A 15,970-nucleotide genomic window follows, 5' to 3' on the forward strand; every position below is an offset into this window, starting at 1 on the left:
TTTGGTACTAATCTAAAATGTCTTTCCATTCGGTGTGTCGGTGTGGTGTGTTGTGCTGTTACTGTATATGCGTATGCAAACCCATCAACGTCAGACCTCACTAGACTGCAGACTGGTTGCCTGTCGTAGGGTTCCCTTCGTTGTAACCTATTGACAACGTTACGAAATAAATTATCGTAAGCTTATGTGTAAATGTGTGATGCAGCGTGGGTCAATGATAGAGACCGAGATACCCTACGGAAAAAAGTGACTAGAGTCCCAACTAAAACCGTGTGAGTGGCGTGAGGGCCCCGCACATGCCCTTTGCCTGCGGGCCCCGCGGGGGCCTAAGGAACGGGCCTGATGTGGTGGAGTAAAGACATTATTCTATGTGTGGAAGTAACCAACTGGCTTCATCAGATCTACATGTGCCTGGAGAACCCTGGAAGTCCGCCTCTCCTGTGGTTGGACCGGATTCTAACGGTGGTCCCTGGAGTCAGCCTCAGACACCAGCGCGCCTCCCACCTGTCAAACCTCGCGCTCTTTCACTGCACCTCTCTTCAAGTACCTGCAAAGGCCGTCACTGAACAAAAAGGTCAAGGTGGTGCACATCACGCGGAACCTCACGATGGTCTTCGTGTCCTTTGTATTGTTATTTCAGAAAAACTTACTACAGCGCAGAACATCCACCGTGGCCAGCGTTTCATTCTCTACTATGCTAATATGGCGTGAGTCATGAGAGTTGGCAAGCGTTAAGTTTTTTAAGACGAAATGAAACAACAATATTAGCTTTGTTATAATGGAAAAGAAATACTAAGTAACACAGTCTGGTATAACGGTAGCAAATAAGTTTAAAAATGAAACATCATTTAAAATATTTTTTTGTAGTTTCCTTTGTCCTCCGACTTACTTTTTTGATTGCAGTTACGAAACTTCAAGAAAGCCAGAGACAATACTGCTAATTAAAGTATTATGCAAAGAAGTTGTCGCAAATTATATATTTACTAAGAATTTTAAAATAACTCATAATCGTTTGGGTATGGAGAGGCCTTTCACCACGTGACAAGCGGGAAAGGCGATCGACGATCATCCTGCAGCATCCATTTTACTGTGTGACGTACAGGAGTTTGTCACAAAGTAGATCATCAGTGTCTTATCTCCTCGATACAGGGACGTACAGAGCGGTCACGCCTCTTGCACATCTCCTCATGCGCATGGCGACATGAATGGCGAGGAGATTATATATAAATGCATAAAAGAACACAATATATTATTGGATGACTTCTAATAGATCTCTCTAACAGAGCCTACACATCATTTTCGTCTAACATTTCTAAAAAAAGAAAGAAGACTACCAACACGTCAACCTACACAGTTTCACACACCACAAACACACACACACGGTTAAAGAAGTGGAAAAGCGCTCTGTCCTGGTAAATAGTTCTCCAAATGGAGCGGGCTTGGCTCTAGAAATAATGTAATGCTAGGGAACCAGTAAGAGAAATTTCTGTAGTCTCTCAATAACTGAGAGAAGATATATGAACGTTGTTCACTGTCAGAATGGAGTTCACCCCCCCCCACCAACGCCGAGCATCTTCCTGACGCCACGTGAATGTAGTTGGTGAGAGAAAGTCTGTGAATGAGGTGAGAGCATTAAACCCTCTTACCCCTGGTGTATACATAGGCTTGTGTGCAAACTATCGATCATGTTAGTCTTGACCAGCTAAACAAGTTTTTAGCTTGGTTGGACAGAACGCGAAGCGACACAGACGAATGTTACAGACGTTGTAATCAACGGTTGTGATAAACGACTAAACACAGACCTCGGAAATCCTCACACAGGTCACGGTTGTTGTCCTAGCACAAAACTGTACTCCATGTGAATATATGTAGAATCATATAGTTTGGCGTTAAATTAATTCGCAGTTGCTGTAGGGTTTTCTGTGGTTATATTCTGGTGTGGCTAGATAGTTTGCTGTTGGACGTGTTGGTCGTCTCGTTTGTTCTGTGTTTCGTGTTGATTGTTTCGTTTCTGTGTTTATTTCATGTTTTTGGTTGTAGATGTTTATTCCATCAGAATGGTGCTGATGCAGCCTGGAAAGTATTGACCAGTTCCCTGGAGACACGAGAGGAAGATCTTCTGCCGGCGGTGGTTGAAGAAGTGTCACATCAACCAACATGGCAATCTGCGAATGTCCACAAGGACGCTAATTGATCGCACCATGCTTTCAGAAAGGTAAAGATATTCTGTAAAGAACAGAAATTAAAAGTATATCTAAGCGAAAGAAAATTTAGTGTTTTTTTCTTTTTTAAATTTCCTCCTTTCCCTTTCTCTATCTTCCCCTTTCAAGGAAAACTGAAAAAGCGTAACTGATCTACGACCCTTAATTTAAAATTTCAGAAAAAGTTAATATAATAATGGGGGACAAGTAAGAGGGTAGCAAGACATAAACAACAAACAACACGAAGAATATAATGATAATAAATTTTTAATCAGAGCATGAAAATCACCATTGTATGCTCATCAAAATTACATATACTAAAGTGTGAACACGAGCCAGGCCTAATTGCAGTATAACGTTCCATACTCTAGCGCGGTATATTATTTCTTTAATTCGTTAAATTTACAAGAGGTTTCTACCACTCACCTGTCTGACAATGCTCAGAGCAAGACTATTCATTGTAAATCTGCAGAGTTGTAAGAGACTGGAAGAACTGGTTCAACTGTGGCCGCAAGACGAGGAGTTCGAAGGAGGCTCGTCCGAAAGAAAGATGGCCGCTACAAAGTCGCCTTCGTTACCAACTTGAAAATAAATCAACACCTTGCAAAGCTTTACTACCAGCAGATAGTGCTCTTTTTATCAGACAATTCATGTCTTCGTGTCTCTTCGATTTCCAGACTTTGTCACTATTGTTTCCAGTACTCATAAAGTCTGTAAGTCGTACCCCAGATACTGATGCTTGTCTACTGTTTATAATGAGCATGAGCAAGAAACGGACGTTTTTTCTCTATGGAAAACCAGAAAGCCTCTAGATACCGACAAGGAAGCACAGTGGTTAGTGCGGACACAAGCTACGATAGTATCGTCTCCAAAAAATAATAATAAAGCCACGTAATCGATTCCATAAACGTTAGCCGTCTGACAGACACTTATACGTGTATCAGACTCCAATACTCACAAAAACAATAAAGTATTGGTCAATGTGGGTGAACGATAGTCATTACATAGAGCTGTCTGAATGATGAGGAATTTACCTTCGTATAAACAGACTGATTCGTCTAATAATGTACACTCTATGTTGATTGAATAACAGTGATGAATGCAGCTTGAAGACGAGACGCGGTGTAAAACTGATATTGTAAACTACTGAAAGCATAACATCTATTCTACAAGACAAAGTAAATATTATCAAACCAATTAGAAAAAAATATTATAAGAAAACTTCTATTTATATCAGAAAATTGAATGCAACCTCATATGTTGAATCCGCGAGAAGCACCGATGACCATTCTGTCCTCGTCAGGCCGTGTGGTGTGCACGGCTTGGTGTATGTCCAAACTATGAATGTGTGATTAAACAAAGAAAAAAAAAATATTGTGTGTGTGGGGGCACGTGTCGCCAAAATGACTCCTGAAAAAAGTGGGAAAGGAGTGAAGAATTTTGGAAACGTTCGTTTAAAGACAAGTGGTTCTCAAAAGTATTTCGGACCGCCGGACCACTTTAAGTAAAACATATGGCGGACCACCAAGGCCTAAAAATCCGTCTGTGTACTATTGATTTAAATTTAAATTGCCGCATTTGTTCATTACAATTCAAACTAAATGTCCTTTTGTGACAGCAGTATAGTGATAAGTTACATAAAACTACGTACCTCGTTATTTGTGATTAAAATGTTAATGTGAGGAATTGCATCATTTAAACATCACTTTGCTGACATATGACGACTGTCAGCCGCGGACCACTGACTTATGCCGTACATCGCCGAACACTCAAAGTCTTTAGTGGACAGTTGAAGTCGTGTACTTATCCAGTCTTACAACTGCAGGTCATACCTGAATCAAAGTGCTTTACATTATACACCAGTACTTACGAAGGAACATTAAAGCACACCATCAGTGGACTTTTTTGTGAAGAGTGGCTGTATCCGATCGCAGATTGTATCCGAAAGTGATGATTAGTTAATACAGGAGCTCACCCGAGACGATGATTGACGGATGTATCCAAAATGGGGTGAGTAGTTAATACAGCAGAAACTAATAAACCGACGGTCACAGAGTTATCCAAGAGAGCAGATCGTCGGCGTGTTCGCATGAACTGTCGACTGGTGAATTAAAGCAAAAGAACCAGGCGGGGTGAACCGTTATTCTGCGGTTCCCCCTCAAAATTATGAATTAATATATTGAAATCAAACAACAGCACTATGGGTTCACAACTTGCATGCAGAGCAGCCTTACTGTGGTGAGTTTCAAGGAAGTCTATATTTTCAAGCTACCTTTCTGTAGAGAAGCTGTTGACGGCACTACCCTGTGGTAGTACAGGTGTTAATGTCACTTCCTCAAGGTATCGCTAATAATTCCCAGGTCTGTCGTCGTAACAGATATCCGCTGCATGCGGGAAAACGTTTAGAATATTATAATTATACGTCCTAGAGAAACTCTAAAATTATTCTGCGTCACGACGTGATGTCAAAATGTAGGCTGACGTCATACGTTCGACGTGTCTCCATTCTGACATGTGCTTGAATGCTACACCGTGTTTCTCCTTTAGTATTGCATTCATCTACGAACAGAATTACAACCTCAGACTCTACTGTGGTAACAACAATGTTTGCGACCACGTGTGTGCAGCGTGTTAACTAGGTCAGGCCGTGCGGCGGGCAACACCAGAGAGGTACTACGTACACAGACTAAGGCGTAAGTGCGAAGAAATCAAACGAAAAGGAAAAAATCCGAGGGTGACTGACATTCTAGATCTTTGTGACACAAGTAGGGTTTTCACATTAAAATGAATAAAAAACCTACACCTGATTAAGTATTTTTCTAAAAATAACCTGCTCTATAAGCAGATAAGCGATAATCTATAACTTTTATATAATTATGCATACACTTATATACACAATACATCGTTACAGATTACTAATTGCCAGTCTTTATTGGGTGTGAAAGTTTCAGCTTCACTTTAAAGACATTAAAAACAGAAATAATTTGTGTTTATACTTTATAACCTGACATTAAAATATGTGTATAATGTATGCATTTACGTGACATATAATGCAATCTGTTACGCATTTAGGAACGAAACAGAGAAAGTTTTAAAAACCTGACCAGTTTTTCTTTTCATAAATCCCCTTTTTTTCTTCTTTTGGAAAACAAACGCTGAATTTAATAACTCAAATGCATACATCACATACACACACTGCATTGTTTTCAAGACGATGTGATTTTTTGTTACATGTAGCGTCTTTGTAATTAAAAAATTCTAAAACTAAACAGGGCTTCTGCTAAGGCTAAATTCTGTGGGGTCCCAGATTTTATTCAGATTTTTAAGGGGTCCCTGTTCTTCGCCCAAATTTGAATGGGACCCCATTGATGAAAATTGAAGGGGTCCTCCGAACTTTTAATGCGTACTGTACGCAATTTTTTGCGTAAGCAGAAGCCCTGACTAAAATCATATATTCATTCACACTGTAACTGCAAACAATGGCTCATAAACAAAGTCACAACTGGGAGCGTGGCTCAGACTTCTTTAAATCTTAATTGTTGAGGTTATAGCGAGGTGAACAGGAGTTCGAGCGATGAAAGTTTAATCAAGAGTACACGAGGTTTTATACGACTGCTGTGCACTTAGAGCTCAGTGTGCAGACCGCACCGGTCACAACTTGTCGACTACCCGGCGGTCCTGTTACTACAGGCAGAGTACATGTTTACTTTTACCAGCGACACTTCTTCGTTTTACTCAAAATCGCTGTGTTAGTAAGATGGATATGGTGTGCATCAAAGATAAATTTGGCAACGATCGGTGGTTTCTTGGCGAGGACCATACCTTCCACCCTTGAAACACAAACTTAGCCTCGCGACCGCTTGAGTTACATCCACAACTTTGACCTTAGACCGGTGACGACGTCATTGTGGCCGGTTACCCGAGGTCAGGTAAAGGGATCACGCCTCCCCTACACAAAATTCACACACACACGCACTCACCGCTTTCACATTCATTTATATTAATTGTTTACTTTTTCTGTTTTATTCCAATAAGCTCCTTCTGTGTGTCTGCCTACGTGCGTGCGTGCGTGCGTGCGTGCGTGGGTGTGTGTGAACTGTAACTATAAATAAATATCAACCAGGCACACTTCACTTAAGTAGCAGGAGCCCCGTAAAGGTGGTGAGGGTCATCTTGGGCAAAGTAAGTTTTTTTTTTTAGAAACTAAAAGGAGAAATGGTCTTCAATAACATTTTAAACAAGGTATCCCACGGCGATTAGCCCTGATATCTCTTAAAAATAGTAAAATGGAACGTGTTTTGTTACCCGTATCCTTGTTGCAATAAATCATTGTTCGTGTTATATTCTGGTGGCAGGTGAAACATTATTTTTTTATTGTGTGAAGGTAATAACTGGCTTCATCAGATGAGTCTACGATGTTGCTGGAAGGAACCCTGGATCCACCTCCCTTGTTTGGACCGGATTCTAACGTGGTCCTGGAGTTTGCCTCAGACACTAGTCGCATCCTCCCGCCACCCGTCAAACTCGCGCTCTTTTCACGCACCTTCTCTTCAAGGACCTGCCAAAGGCCGTCGCACTGAAAAAAAGGTCAAGGTGGTGCACATCACAAGGAACTCAAGGGATGTCTTCGTGTTGTTATTGTCTTCAAGAAAAGCTTACTACATGCCAATATTATCCACCGTGGCCAGAGTTTCTTCCTACAATGCTAGATGAATGGCTGTGAGTCATTGAGATTTGCAAGCGTTAAGTTTTTTTAAGACGAAATGAAACAAAGAATATTCATACTTTGTTAATTTCAAAGAGAAAATACTAAGGATAACACGAGTCTTGTAATAACGGTGTAGCAAATAAACGTTTTAAAAAATGAACAATCAAATTTAAAAAGAATAGGTTTTTGTAGTTTCTTTGGTCTTGCGACTTACGTTTTGATTAAGAGTTACGGTATTTTTCAAAGAAAGTAAAAGACATATTTACTTACACTGAAGGTTTTCCCACAAAGAAGTTGTCACCAATTATTATGATTTTACTACAAATTTTCAAATAACTCATAATCTTTAGTTACGTAGGAGACGTCTTTCACCACGTGACAAGCTGGAGAAGGCGATCGACGATCATCCTGAGCATCCATTTTACTGTGTGACGTACGAGGAGCTAACACAAGTAAGATCATCGGTCGTATTACTGGTATCCGCCAGCGACGTCACACCGTACTCACTACTCTTGCACGCCTCGTTCTGCGCATGGCGACATGAATGGCGAGGGAGATTATATATAACTGCTATAAATATAAACATAATACAGTAGTGTATGCCTCTATTTATCTCGCCACAGAGGTAAACATATCTCCGAAAGCTTTTGTAAATAAAAAAAGACTACCTACAGTCAGCACACAGAGTTGAAAGAGACAAACACACATGCACTCGCGCGCACACACAACACACACACACACACACACACCACAATGTTCACAGACTGCTGTACAAATTTGCATGAAGGATTTGGCAAAAGTCTCTTCGTGGCAAAAGGTTCTTTCCATACTCAGCCACGGCTTCTAGAAATGATGTATGGCTAAGGAACCAGTGGGATAAGATTTTTCTGTCGCCCCTCTCAATACTGATGTGAGAAGGAGATGAAAGTTGTTCACTGTCAGCATGGGTTTGCCCCCAACACACGAGCATCTTCCTACTCCACTGTTGTGATGTAGTTTGGTGAGGGAATCAGTGATGATGTGAGAGCCTTAAACCACGTAGCCCTGGTGTATGACATAGTGGTCGTTGTGCAAAGACTATCATCATATAAGTCTTGAACACCTCATCAAAACATGTTTTATCCTCGAAGACAGAACCTCGAACCACACAGACCAAATGTTACAGCGTTGTTAATCAGATTGTGATAAACCGACTAAACACAGACCTCGAAAATTCCCACACAGGCACTGGTTTGTTGTCCTAGATCACAACACTGGTATTTCATGTGAATATATGTAAATAAAAGTTTGCAGTTAAATAATCGCTAGTTGATTCTGTTTTTTTTACTGTGATTAGCTTAGTTGGTAGATAGATTGCTGCTGGACTGTTAGTCGTCTCGTTGTCTGTGTTCTTTGGTTGTTCCTTGTTTCTGTGTATTTGGTTTTTTTTGGTTTAGTTGTTTATTCTATTCAGAATGGTGTGATCAGCTGAACGTATTGACCAAGTTCTTGGGAGACACACAGAGGAAGATCTTTCTGCCAGGCGGTGGTTTGGAAATGCGCATCAACAACATGCTCAATCTGCGAATGGCACACAACGCTACATTTGATTGGACCATATTTTATCGGAAAGGTAAAGTAATCTGTAAAAACAAAATTAAAAATAATATCTAAGCTAAAACACATTAGTTTTTTTTTTTATTTTTGTTGTAGTCTTTAATTTCTTCCTATTCTTCCTTTCCTTGCCCGGTTTTCAAGAAAAAATGGGAACCTGATCTACTACATAGGCGAATTTTTAAGTTTCAAAAGTGATGATGGTGATGCTGAGTGCTGATGAGCTGCTGCTGCTGCTGATGAGGAGGGGATGATGATGATATGTAGAGTAAATACCTTTTCAATCAGAGCATGAAATAACCATGTTATGTTCATCAAATCAATGCATAAGTGTTCGCTATTACCGACCACAGAGATCTAGGCCTACTGGCATCTGGGCCATAAAATGTTCATACTCTAGCAGTGATATTATTTTCTTTAATTCTTGTTCAATTTACACTAAATTTTTGAACACCTCACCTGTTCTGACAAAATGTTCTATGAGTCAAACTATTCAGTGTCATATCTGCAGGAAAGTAGGGAGAAAAAAAACTGGACCTGAAACTATCTAGTCGGTGTATGATAAGTGCTACTCATGTGGCGCAGAACGAGGAGTTCGAGGAGGTCGTCCGAAAGAAGAGGGAGCTGGCGGCTACAAAAGTTCTCCTTCGTTACCAAACTTGAAATAATTAAATCAACACATTGCAAAATCTACTACCAGCAGATATAGTGTCTTTTCATCAGACAATTCATATCTTTGTTCTTCTCGAATGCCAGACTTTGTCACTATTGTTTAAGTACTCATTAGAAATGTCTGTAAGTCCCTACCCCATACTGATGATCTGTTTACTTTTGTTATAATGAGTAAAACAGGAAAACGATCTCTTTCTCAATGACAATCAGAAAATCTAGATACGACAGTAAACACGGTGTTTTAATCAGGACACTTAACTATGGATAAAATTGTCTCCAAAAAGTAATAATAAAGCTACGTTATGTCCATAAAAGTTAGCCAGTCTAATGTAGTGTACAGGCTACATACTCAAAGAACAATAAAGGTATTGTCAATGTGGCGAACGATAGTCATTACATAGAGCTGTCTGAATGATGAAGAATTTACCTCGTATAAATAGAAGATTCTCTAATAATGTAAACCCTCTATGTTTGATATGAAAATCAGTGATTGATGCTGCTCAAGACGAGACGTGGTGTAAAACTATATTGTAACTACTGAAGATGGCCATACGTCTATGCTAAGACAAAGTAAATATACAACCCAATTAGAAAAATAATTTATAGATAATTTTTCGGGAAGACTCCTAGTTATAATCAGAAAATTGAATACAACCTTAAATTTTAAAATGCCGGTCGAAAGCACTGATGATCCCATTCTGTCTCGTCAGACGCGTTGGTGTGCAACGGCTTTGGTGTATGTCCAAACTATTAATGTGTGATTAAAAACAAAGAACACAAAATTATTGTGTGTTGTCGGTGGCACGTGTCGCCAGAGAAGGTGACTTTCCTTGAAAAAAGGTGGAAAGAAGTGAAGGTAGTTTTTTGGCACGTTCTCTAAGTGACTGAGTTTTATGGAGGTCACTGCTGAGATGCAACGTCGACTTGTGACCCTTAGTGAACCTGTACATGAGTTCGGGTAACAGCGATAGATGATGGTATGCAATCATTCTCTACATGGTCACCTGAGCACTGTGCTGGGAGTGCGTGCATCGTCAAACACTCAAAGTCATTTAGGGCAGTTGGAGTTTTTGCAAATATGTTAATGTTTTCGAAAAACAAAAATTGGTATATTAGACAAATGTACATGAAACATTTGTCCTATTTAGATGCAGTAATAACTCTGAGACAGAGTTGTCATTAATTTAGTTTTAACTGCTGCAAAGCTTACCTGTCAATTAAAACACGTAAGGATGTAAAGATGTGCCTCATTATCCTTGTAAACAACACGTGGCAGTTCTCCAAAGCTTATCTGCTCTCTAAACACTTGATCGGGAGGACGTTTCCTACATGTGTTAGCTTTAGTGAGTCAGTCAGTCTCCATCCCAGCTTTAGAAGTACATCTGCTCTTTGAGCAGCCACGACCTGTCAAGTGTAACACATGTATGTTCGTATTTTGACCTCCTGCCTGCTACTTAAACATTAACTGCAAAAAGTCTTATCGAATACTAATACCGTTTTCTCCAGTTGTCTTCTGGCTCTTCTTTCTCATTCCAAACTGGGCTTACAATATTTCTTTATCTGAATGACACATGCATCATATCTTTAATCTCAACATTCTTTAATAAATTAAGCTGGAGACTATTACAGCCACCATTAACTGCGCAAATTGCCATCAGAAATTTCAAAACAAATCGACCGGATTTTTATGAATTATATTAATTAAATTTTAAATTAATTAATTAAATTTTCTGTATATCATGAAATTAAAGTAAAAAATTTATATATCATTCACAATGTACTGCAAAGCCATGACTCATAAACAAAGTCACGGCTGGAGTGTGGCTCAAACTTCTTAAAATCTTAATTTTGAGGTTATAGCGGAGGTGACAGGAGTTCAAAGCGATGAAAGTTAATCCAAGGTACAGGGGTTTACGACTTCTGGTGCACGTAGCAGCTCAGTGTGCAGACCCGCCACCTCACAACTTGTCGACTACCCGGCGGTCCTGTTACTACAGGCAGAGTACATGTTACTTACCGCGGGAACTTCTTAGTTTTACTCAAGTCCTTGTGTTAGTAAGATGGATATGGGGTGCATCAAAGATATAATCGGCAACGATCGGTGGTTTATTGGCGAGGACATACGCTCCACCCTTAAAACACGAACTTGGCCTAGCAGACCGCTTGAGTTATATCCACAACTTTGACCTTAGACCTGACGACGTCATTGTTGCCGGTTACCCGAGTTCAGGTAAGAGGATCACGAACCTCCCTCTACACAAAAAATCTCCACACACGCACTCACCGCTCTTCATTTTCATTTATATTTAATTGAGTGTTTAACTGTTTTCTGTTTATTGCCAACTAAGCTCCTTCTGTGTGTCTGCCTACGTTCGTGCGTGGGTGTGTGAACTGTAACTATGAAATAAATATCAACCAGCACACTTCAGTTAAGTAGCAGGAGCCCGTAAAGGTTTGTAAGGGTCATCTTTGGCAGATATAAGTTTTTTGAGAACTAAAAAGAGAGAAATGGTCTTTTAAAAACAAGGTATCCCACGCGAATGAGCCCTGATATCTCTTAAAAATTCAAATGGAAACGTGTGTTGTTACCGTATCCTTGTTGCAACAAATCATTGTTCAGTCAGATGGCATATATCTGCTGGTGGCAGTGAAACATTATTTTTTTTCTGTGAAGGTAATAATTGGCTTCATCAGATGATCACATGTTGCTGGAAGGAAACCCTAGAACGCCTCCTTGTTTGGACCGAATACTTCGTGAACTGGATTTGCCTCAGAGTACTTCGCGTCCCCCCCACCTGTTTTTCAAACCGCCTCCCGGGGGGGCTCGTTTTCCTTTTTTCACACCTTCTCTTCCCAAGGACCTGCCAAAGGCCGTCACTGGAAAAAAGGTCACGTGGTGCACACACGCGGAACCTCAAGGATGCTTCGTGTCAATTATTGCTCATAGAAAAATTTACTATAGCAATATATCCACCGTGGCCAGAGTTCTTCTACTATGCTAGATGATCTTGTGAGTCATTGAGATTTGCAAGCTTTAAGTTTTTTTAAGACGAAATGAAACAAAGAATATCATACTTTGGTTATATTTCGAAGAGAAAATACTAAGTAACATGAGTCTTGTAAGAACGGTGTAGCAAGTAAACGTTTCAAAAAATGAACAATCAGTTTAAAAGAATACGTTTTGTAGTTTCTTTGTCTTCCGACTTACGTTTTGATTAGATGTTACGAACTTCAAAGAAAGTAGAGACATATTACTGCATTTAAAGTTTTTTCCCACAAAAGAAGTTGTCGCAATTATTTATGATTTTACTACAAATTTAAAATAAACTCATAATCTTTAGTGACGTATGGAGACATCTTTGACCACGTGACAAGCTGGAGAAGGCTCGACGATCATCCTGAGCATCCATTTTACTGTGTGACGTACGAGGAGTTACACAAGTAGAGTCACAGTGTCTTTATTCCTCGTATCCAGGGACGTCACAGTACTCACTGCTCTTGCACCGCTCTATCATGCGCATGGCGATATAATAGTGAGGGAATTAATATATAAATCCTATAAATATAAACATAATACTGTAGTATGCCTTTATTTATCTCGCCACAGAGGGTAAACATATTCCCTGAAAGCTGAAATAAAAAAAGATACCCCTACAGTCACACACTACATGCCCTCGCACGCACACACAAACCACACACACACACACAATGTTCAAGACTGCTGTAGCAATTTGCACGAAGGATTTGGCAAAAGTTCTCTTCGTGGCAAAAGGTTCTTTCCATACTCATCCACGGCTTCTAGAAATGGTGTAATCGCTATGGAATTAGTGGGATAAGATCTCTGTCGTCCTTTTAATACTGATGTGAGAAGGAGATGAAAGTTGTTCACTGTCAGCATGGAGTTTGTCCCCCACACGACGAGCATCTTCCTACACCACTTTGGTGATGTAGTTAGTGAGGGAAGCCAGTGATGAGGTGAAGCTTATAACCACGTAGCCCTGGTGTATGACATAGTGGTCGTTGTGCAAAGACTATCATCATATAAGTCTGACCACCTAAACAAACAAGTTTTATCCCTGATGGACAGAACCTCGAACCTCGAACCACACAGACCAATGTTACAACGTTGTTAATCAGATTGTGATTAAACCGACTAAACACAGACCTCGAAATTCCTCACACAGCATGGTTTGGTGTCCTAATCACAACACTGTACTTTCATGTCAATATATGTAAATAAAATAGTTTGCAGTTAAATTAATTCGCTAGTTGACTGTAGGTTTTTCGTCTGCTGGTAGTTTAGTTGCTCGATAGATTGCTGCTGGAACTGTTAGTCGTCTCGTTGTCTGTGTTCTTTGCGTTTCCTTGCATTTCTGTGTTATTTTTATGTTTTTGGTTTTGTTAGTATTCAATTCAGAATGGTGTTGATCAGATGGAACGTATGACCAGTTCCTGGAACACACAGAGGAAGACCTTTCTGCCAGGCGTGTTGAGAAATGTCGCATCAACAAACATGCTCAATCTGCGAGTAGCACACAACGCTAACATTTGATTGGACCAATTTATCGGAAAGGTAAATTAATATCTGTAAAAACAAAATAAAAATAATATCTAAGCCTAAAAACACATTAGTTTTTTCTTTAATTTCTTCCTATTCTTCCTTCCTCTTTTCAAGGAAAACTGGGAAAAAGCGTACCTGATCTACTACCTTTTTTTTAAATTTTCAAGAAGTTATGATGATGCTGATGCTGATGCTGATGCTGATGATAATGATGATGATGATAGTAGTAGTAATAATACCTTTTAAATCAAAGCATGAAATTAACCATTTATGCTCATCAAAATTACAATGCTAAATTATGACCACAGCTAGGCCTACTAGGCATCTGGGCAGTAAAATGTTCATACTCTAGCAGCGATATTATTTCTTTAATTTCTGTTAAACTTACACTAATTTTTGAACCCACTCACCTGTTCTTACAAATGTTCTGTGAGTCAAACTATTCAGTGTAATATCTGCAGGAGTTGTAGGAGACTGGAAGAACTGGTTCACTGTGGCGCAGAACGAGGAGTTCGAGAAGGTCGTCCGAAAGAAGATGGCCGGCTTCAAAAGTCTCCTTCGCTACCAACTTGAATAATTAAATCAACACATTGCAAATCTTACTACCAGCAGATATAGTGTCTTTTATCAGACAATTCATTCTTTGTTCAACTCGATATTCCAGACTTTGTCACTATTGTTTCAGTACTCATAAATTTGTGTAAATCCCTGCCCCATACTGATGATCTGTCTACTGTTGTTATAATGAGTAAACAGGAAAACGATGCTCTTTCTCAATGACAATCAGAAACTCTAGATACCGACAGTAAACATGGTGTTTTAATCAGGACACAGCTATCGATAAATATTGTCTCCAAAAAGTAATAATAAAGCTACGTAATGTCCATAAAGTTAGCCAGTCTAATTAGTGTACAGGCTACATACTCACATGAATGCGTACACAAGAACAATAAAGTATTGTCAATGATGTGAACGATAGTCATTACATAGAGCTGTCTGAATGATGAAGAATTTACCTCGTATAAATAGAAGATTCGTCTGATAAATGTAAAGCCTCTATGTTTGATATGAAAATGAGTGATTGATGCAGCTTCAAGACGAGACGAGGTGTAAAACTATATTGTAACTACTGAAGATGCATACATCTATTCTAAGAGAAAGTAAATAATATCAACCCAATTAGAAAAATAATTTTATAGATAATTTTTCGGGAAGACTTCTATTTATAATCAGAAAATTGAATACAACCTTATATTTGTATGCCGTCGAAAGCACTGATGATACCATTCTGTCTCGTCAGGCGTGTTGGTGTGCACGGCTTGGTGTATGTCCAAACTATTAATGTGTGATTAAGACAAAAGAACAAAAATTATTGTGTGTTGTCGGTGGCACGTGTCGCCAGAGTTGACTTTCCTTGGAAAAAAGTGGGAAATGAGTGAAGGTTGTTTTTTGCACATTCTCTAAGGCACTGAGTTTATAGAGGTCACTGTTGATATCACGTGAGTACTTTACCCTTTCGTGAACCTGTACATGAGTTCGGGGTAAAGCGATAGATGATGTATGCAATCATTCTCCTACATGGTCTTACCTGAGCACTGTGCTGGGAGTGCCGTGCATCGTTGGACACTCAAGTCCTTTAGGGGGCAGTCGGAGTCTGTTTTGCAAATTTCGAAAAACACAAAATTGTATATTAGACAAATGTACAGTGAACATCTTGTCCTATTTAGATGCAGTAATAACATTTAGTTTTACTGCTTGCAAAAGCTTACCTGTCAATTAAACACTAAGGATGTAAAGATGTGCCCTCATATCCTTGTAAACACCACGTGGCAGTTCTCCAAAGGTTATCTCTGCTCTCTTTCTCGGGAGGACGTGTCCTACATGTGTAGCTTGAGTGAGTCAGTCTCCATCACAGCTTAGAGTACATCTGCTCTTTGACCAGCCACGACCTGTCAGGTGTAACACATGTTGTTCTTATTTTGACCTCCTGCCTGCTACTTACATTACTGGCAACAAGTCTTATCGAATATCTAATACCGTTTTTCTTCCAGTTGTCTTCTGCTCTTCTTTCTCATTCCAAACTGGCTTTACACAATTATTCTTTATCTACATGACTACATCATCATTCTTTAATCTCAACTTTCTTTAATAATAACATTAAGCTGGAGACTCATACACCACCATTAACTGCGCAAATTGCCATCAGAAATTTCAAAACAAATCGACCGGTATTTT

The 15,970-nt window shown here is 39.5% G+C and overlaps 1 protein-coding gene and 1 long non-coding RNA gene across 2 annotated transcripts in view; one reads left to right on the forward strand and one right to left on the reverse strand.

Annotated features, from left to right (window-relative positions):
• LOC112566684 (sulfotransferase 1A2-like) overlaps positions 1 to 15,097 on the forward strand; it is a 44,521-nt gene extending 29,424 nt beyond the window's left edge. Inside the window, exon 5 of the mRNA XM_025243003.1 lies at positions 14,197 to 15,097. Coding sequence (XP_025098788.1) covers positions 14,197 to 14,312 — 116 coding nt within the window. The 3' untranslated portion in view covers positions 14,313 to 15,097. The remainder of the gene's footprint in view (positions 1 to 14,196) is intronic.
• Positions 14,171 to 15,551, reverse strand: LOC112566695. Its single transcript, XR_003099675.1, has 4 exons — positions 15,505 to 15,551; positions 15,324 to 15,389; positions 14,984 to 15,070; positions 14,171 to 14,303 (listed from the first exon to the last, which is right to left on the reverse strand). It is a non-coding gene; the product is annotated as an uncharacterized LOC112566695 (long non-coding RNA).
• Positions 15,552 to 15,970: the final 419 nt, after the last annotated feature.

This window comes from Pomacea canaliculata, linkage group LG6 (genome assembly GCF_003073045.1).
Source record: "Pomacea canaliculata isolate SZHN2017 linkage group LG6, ASM307304v1, whole genome shotgun sequence".
Classification (NCBI taxonomy): Eukaryota; Metazoa; Mollusca; class Gastropoda; order Architaenioglossa; family Ampullariidae; genus Pomacea; species Pomacea canaliculata.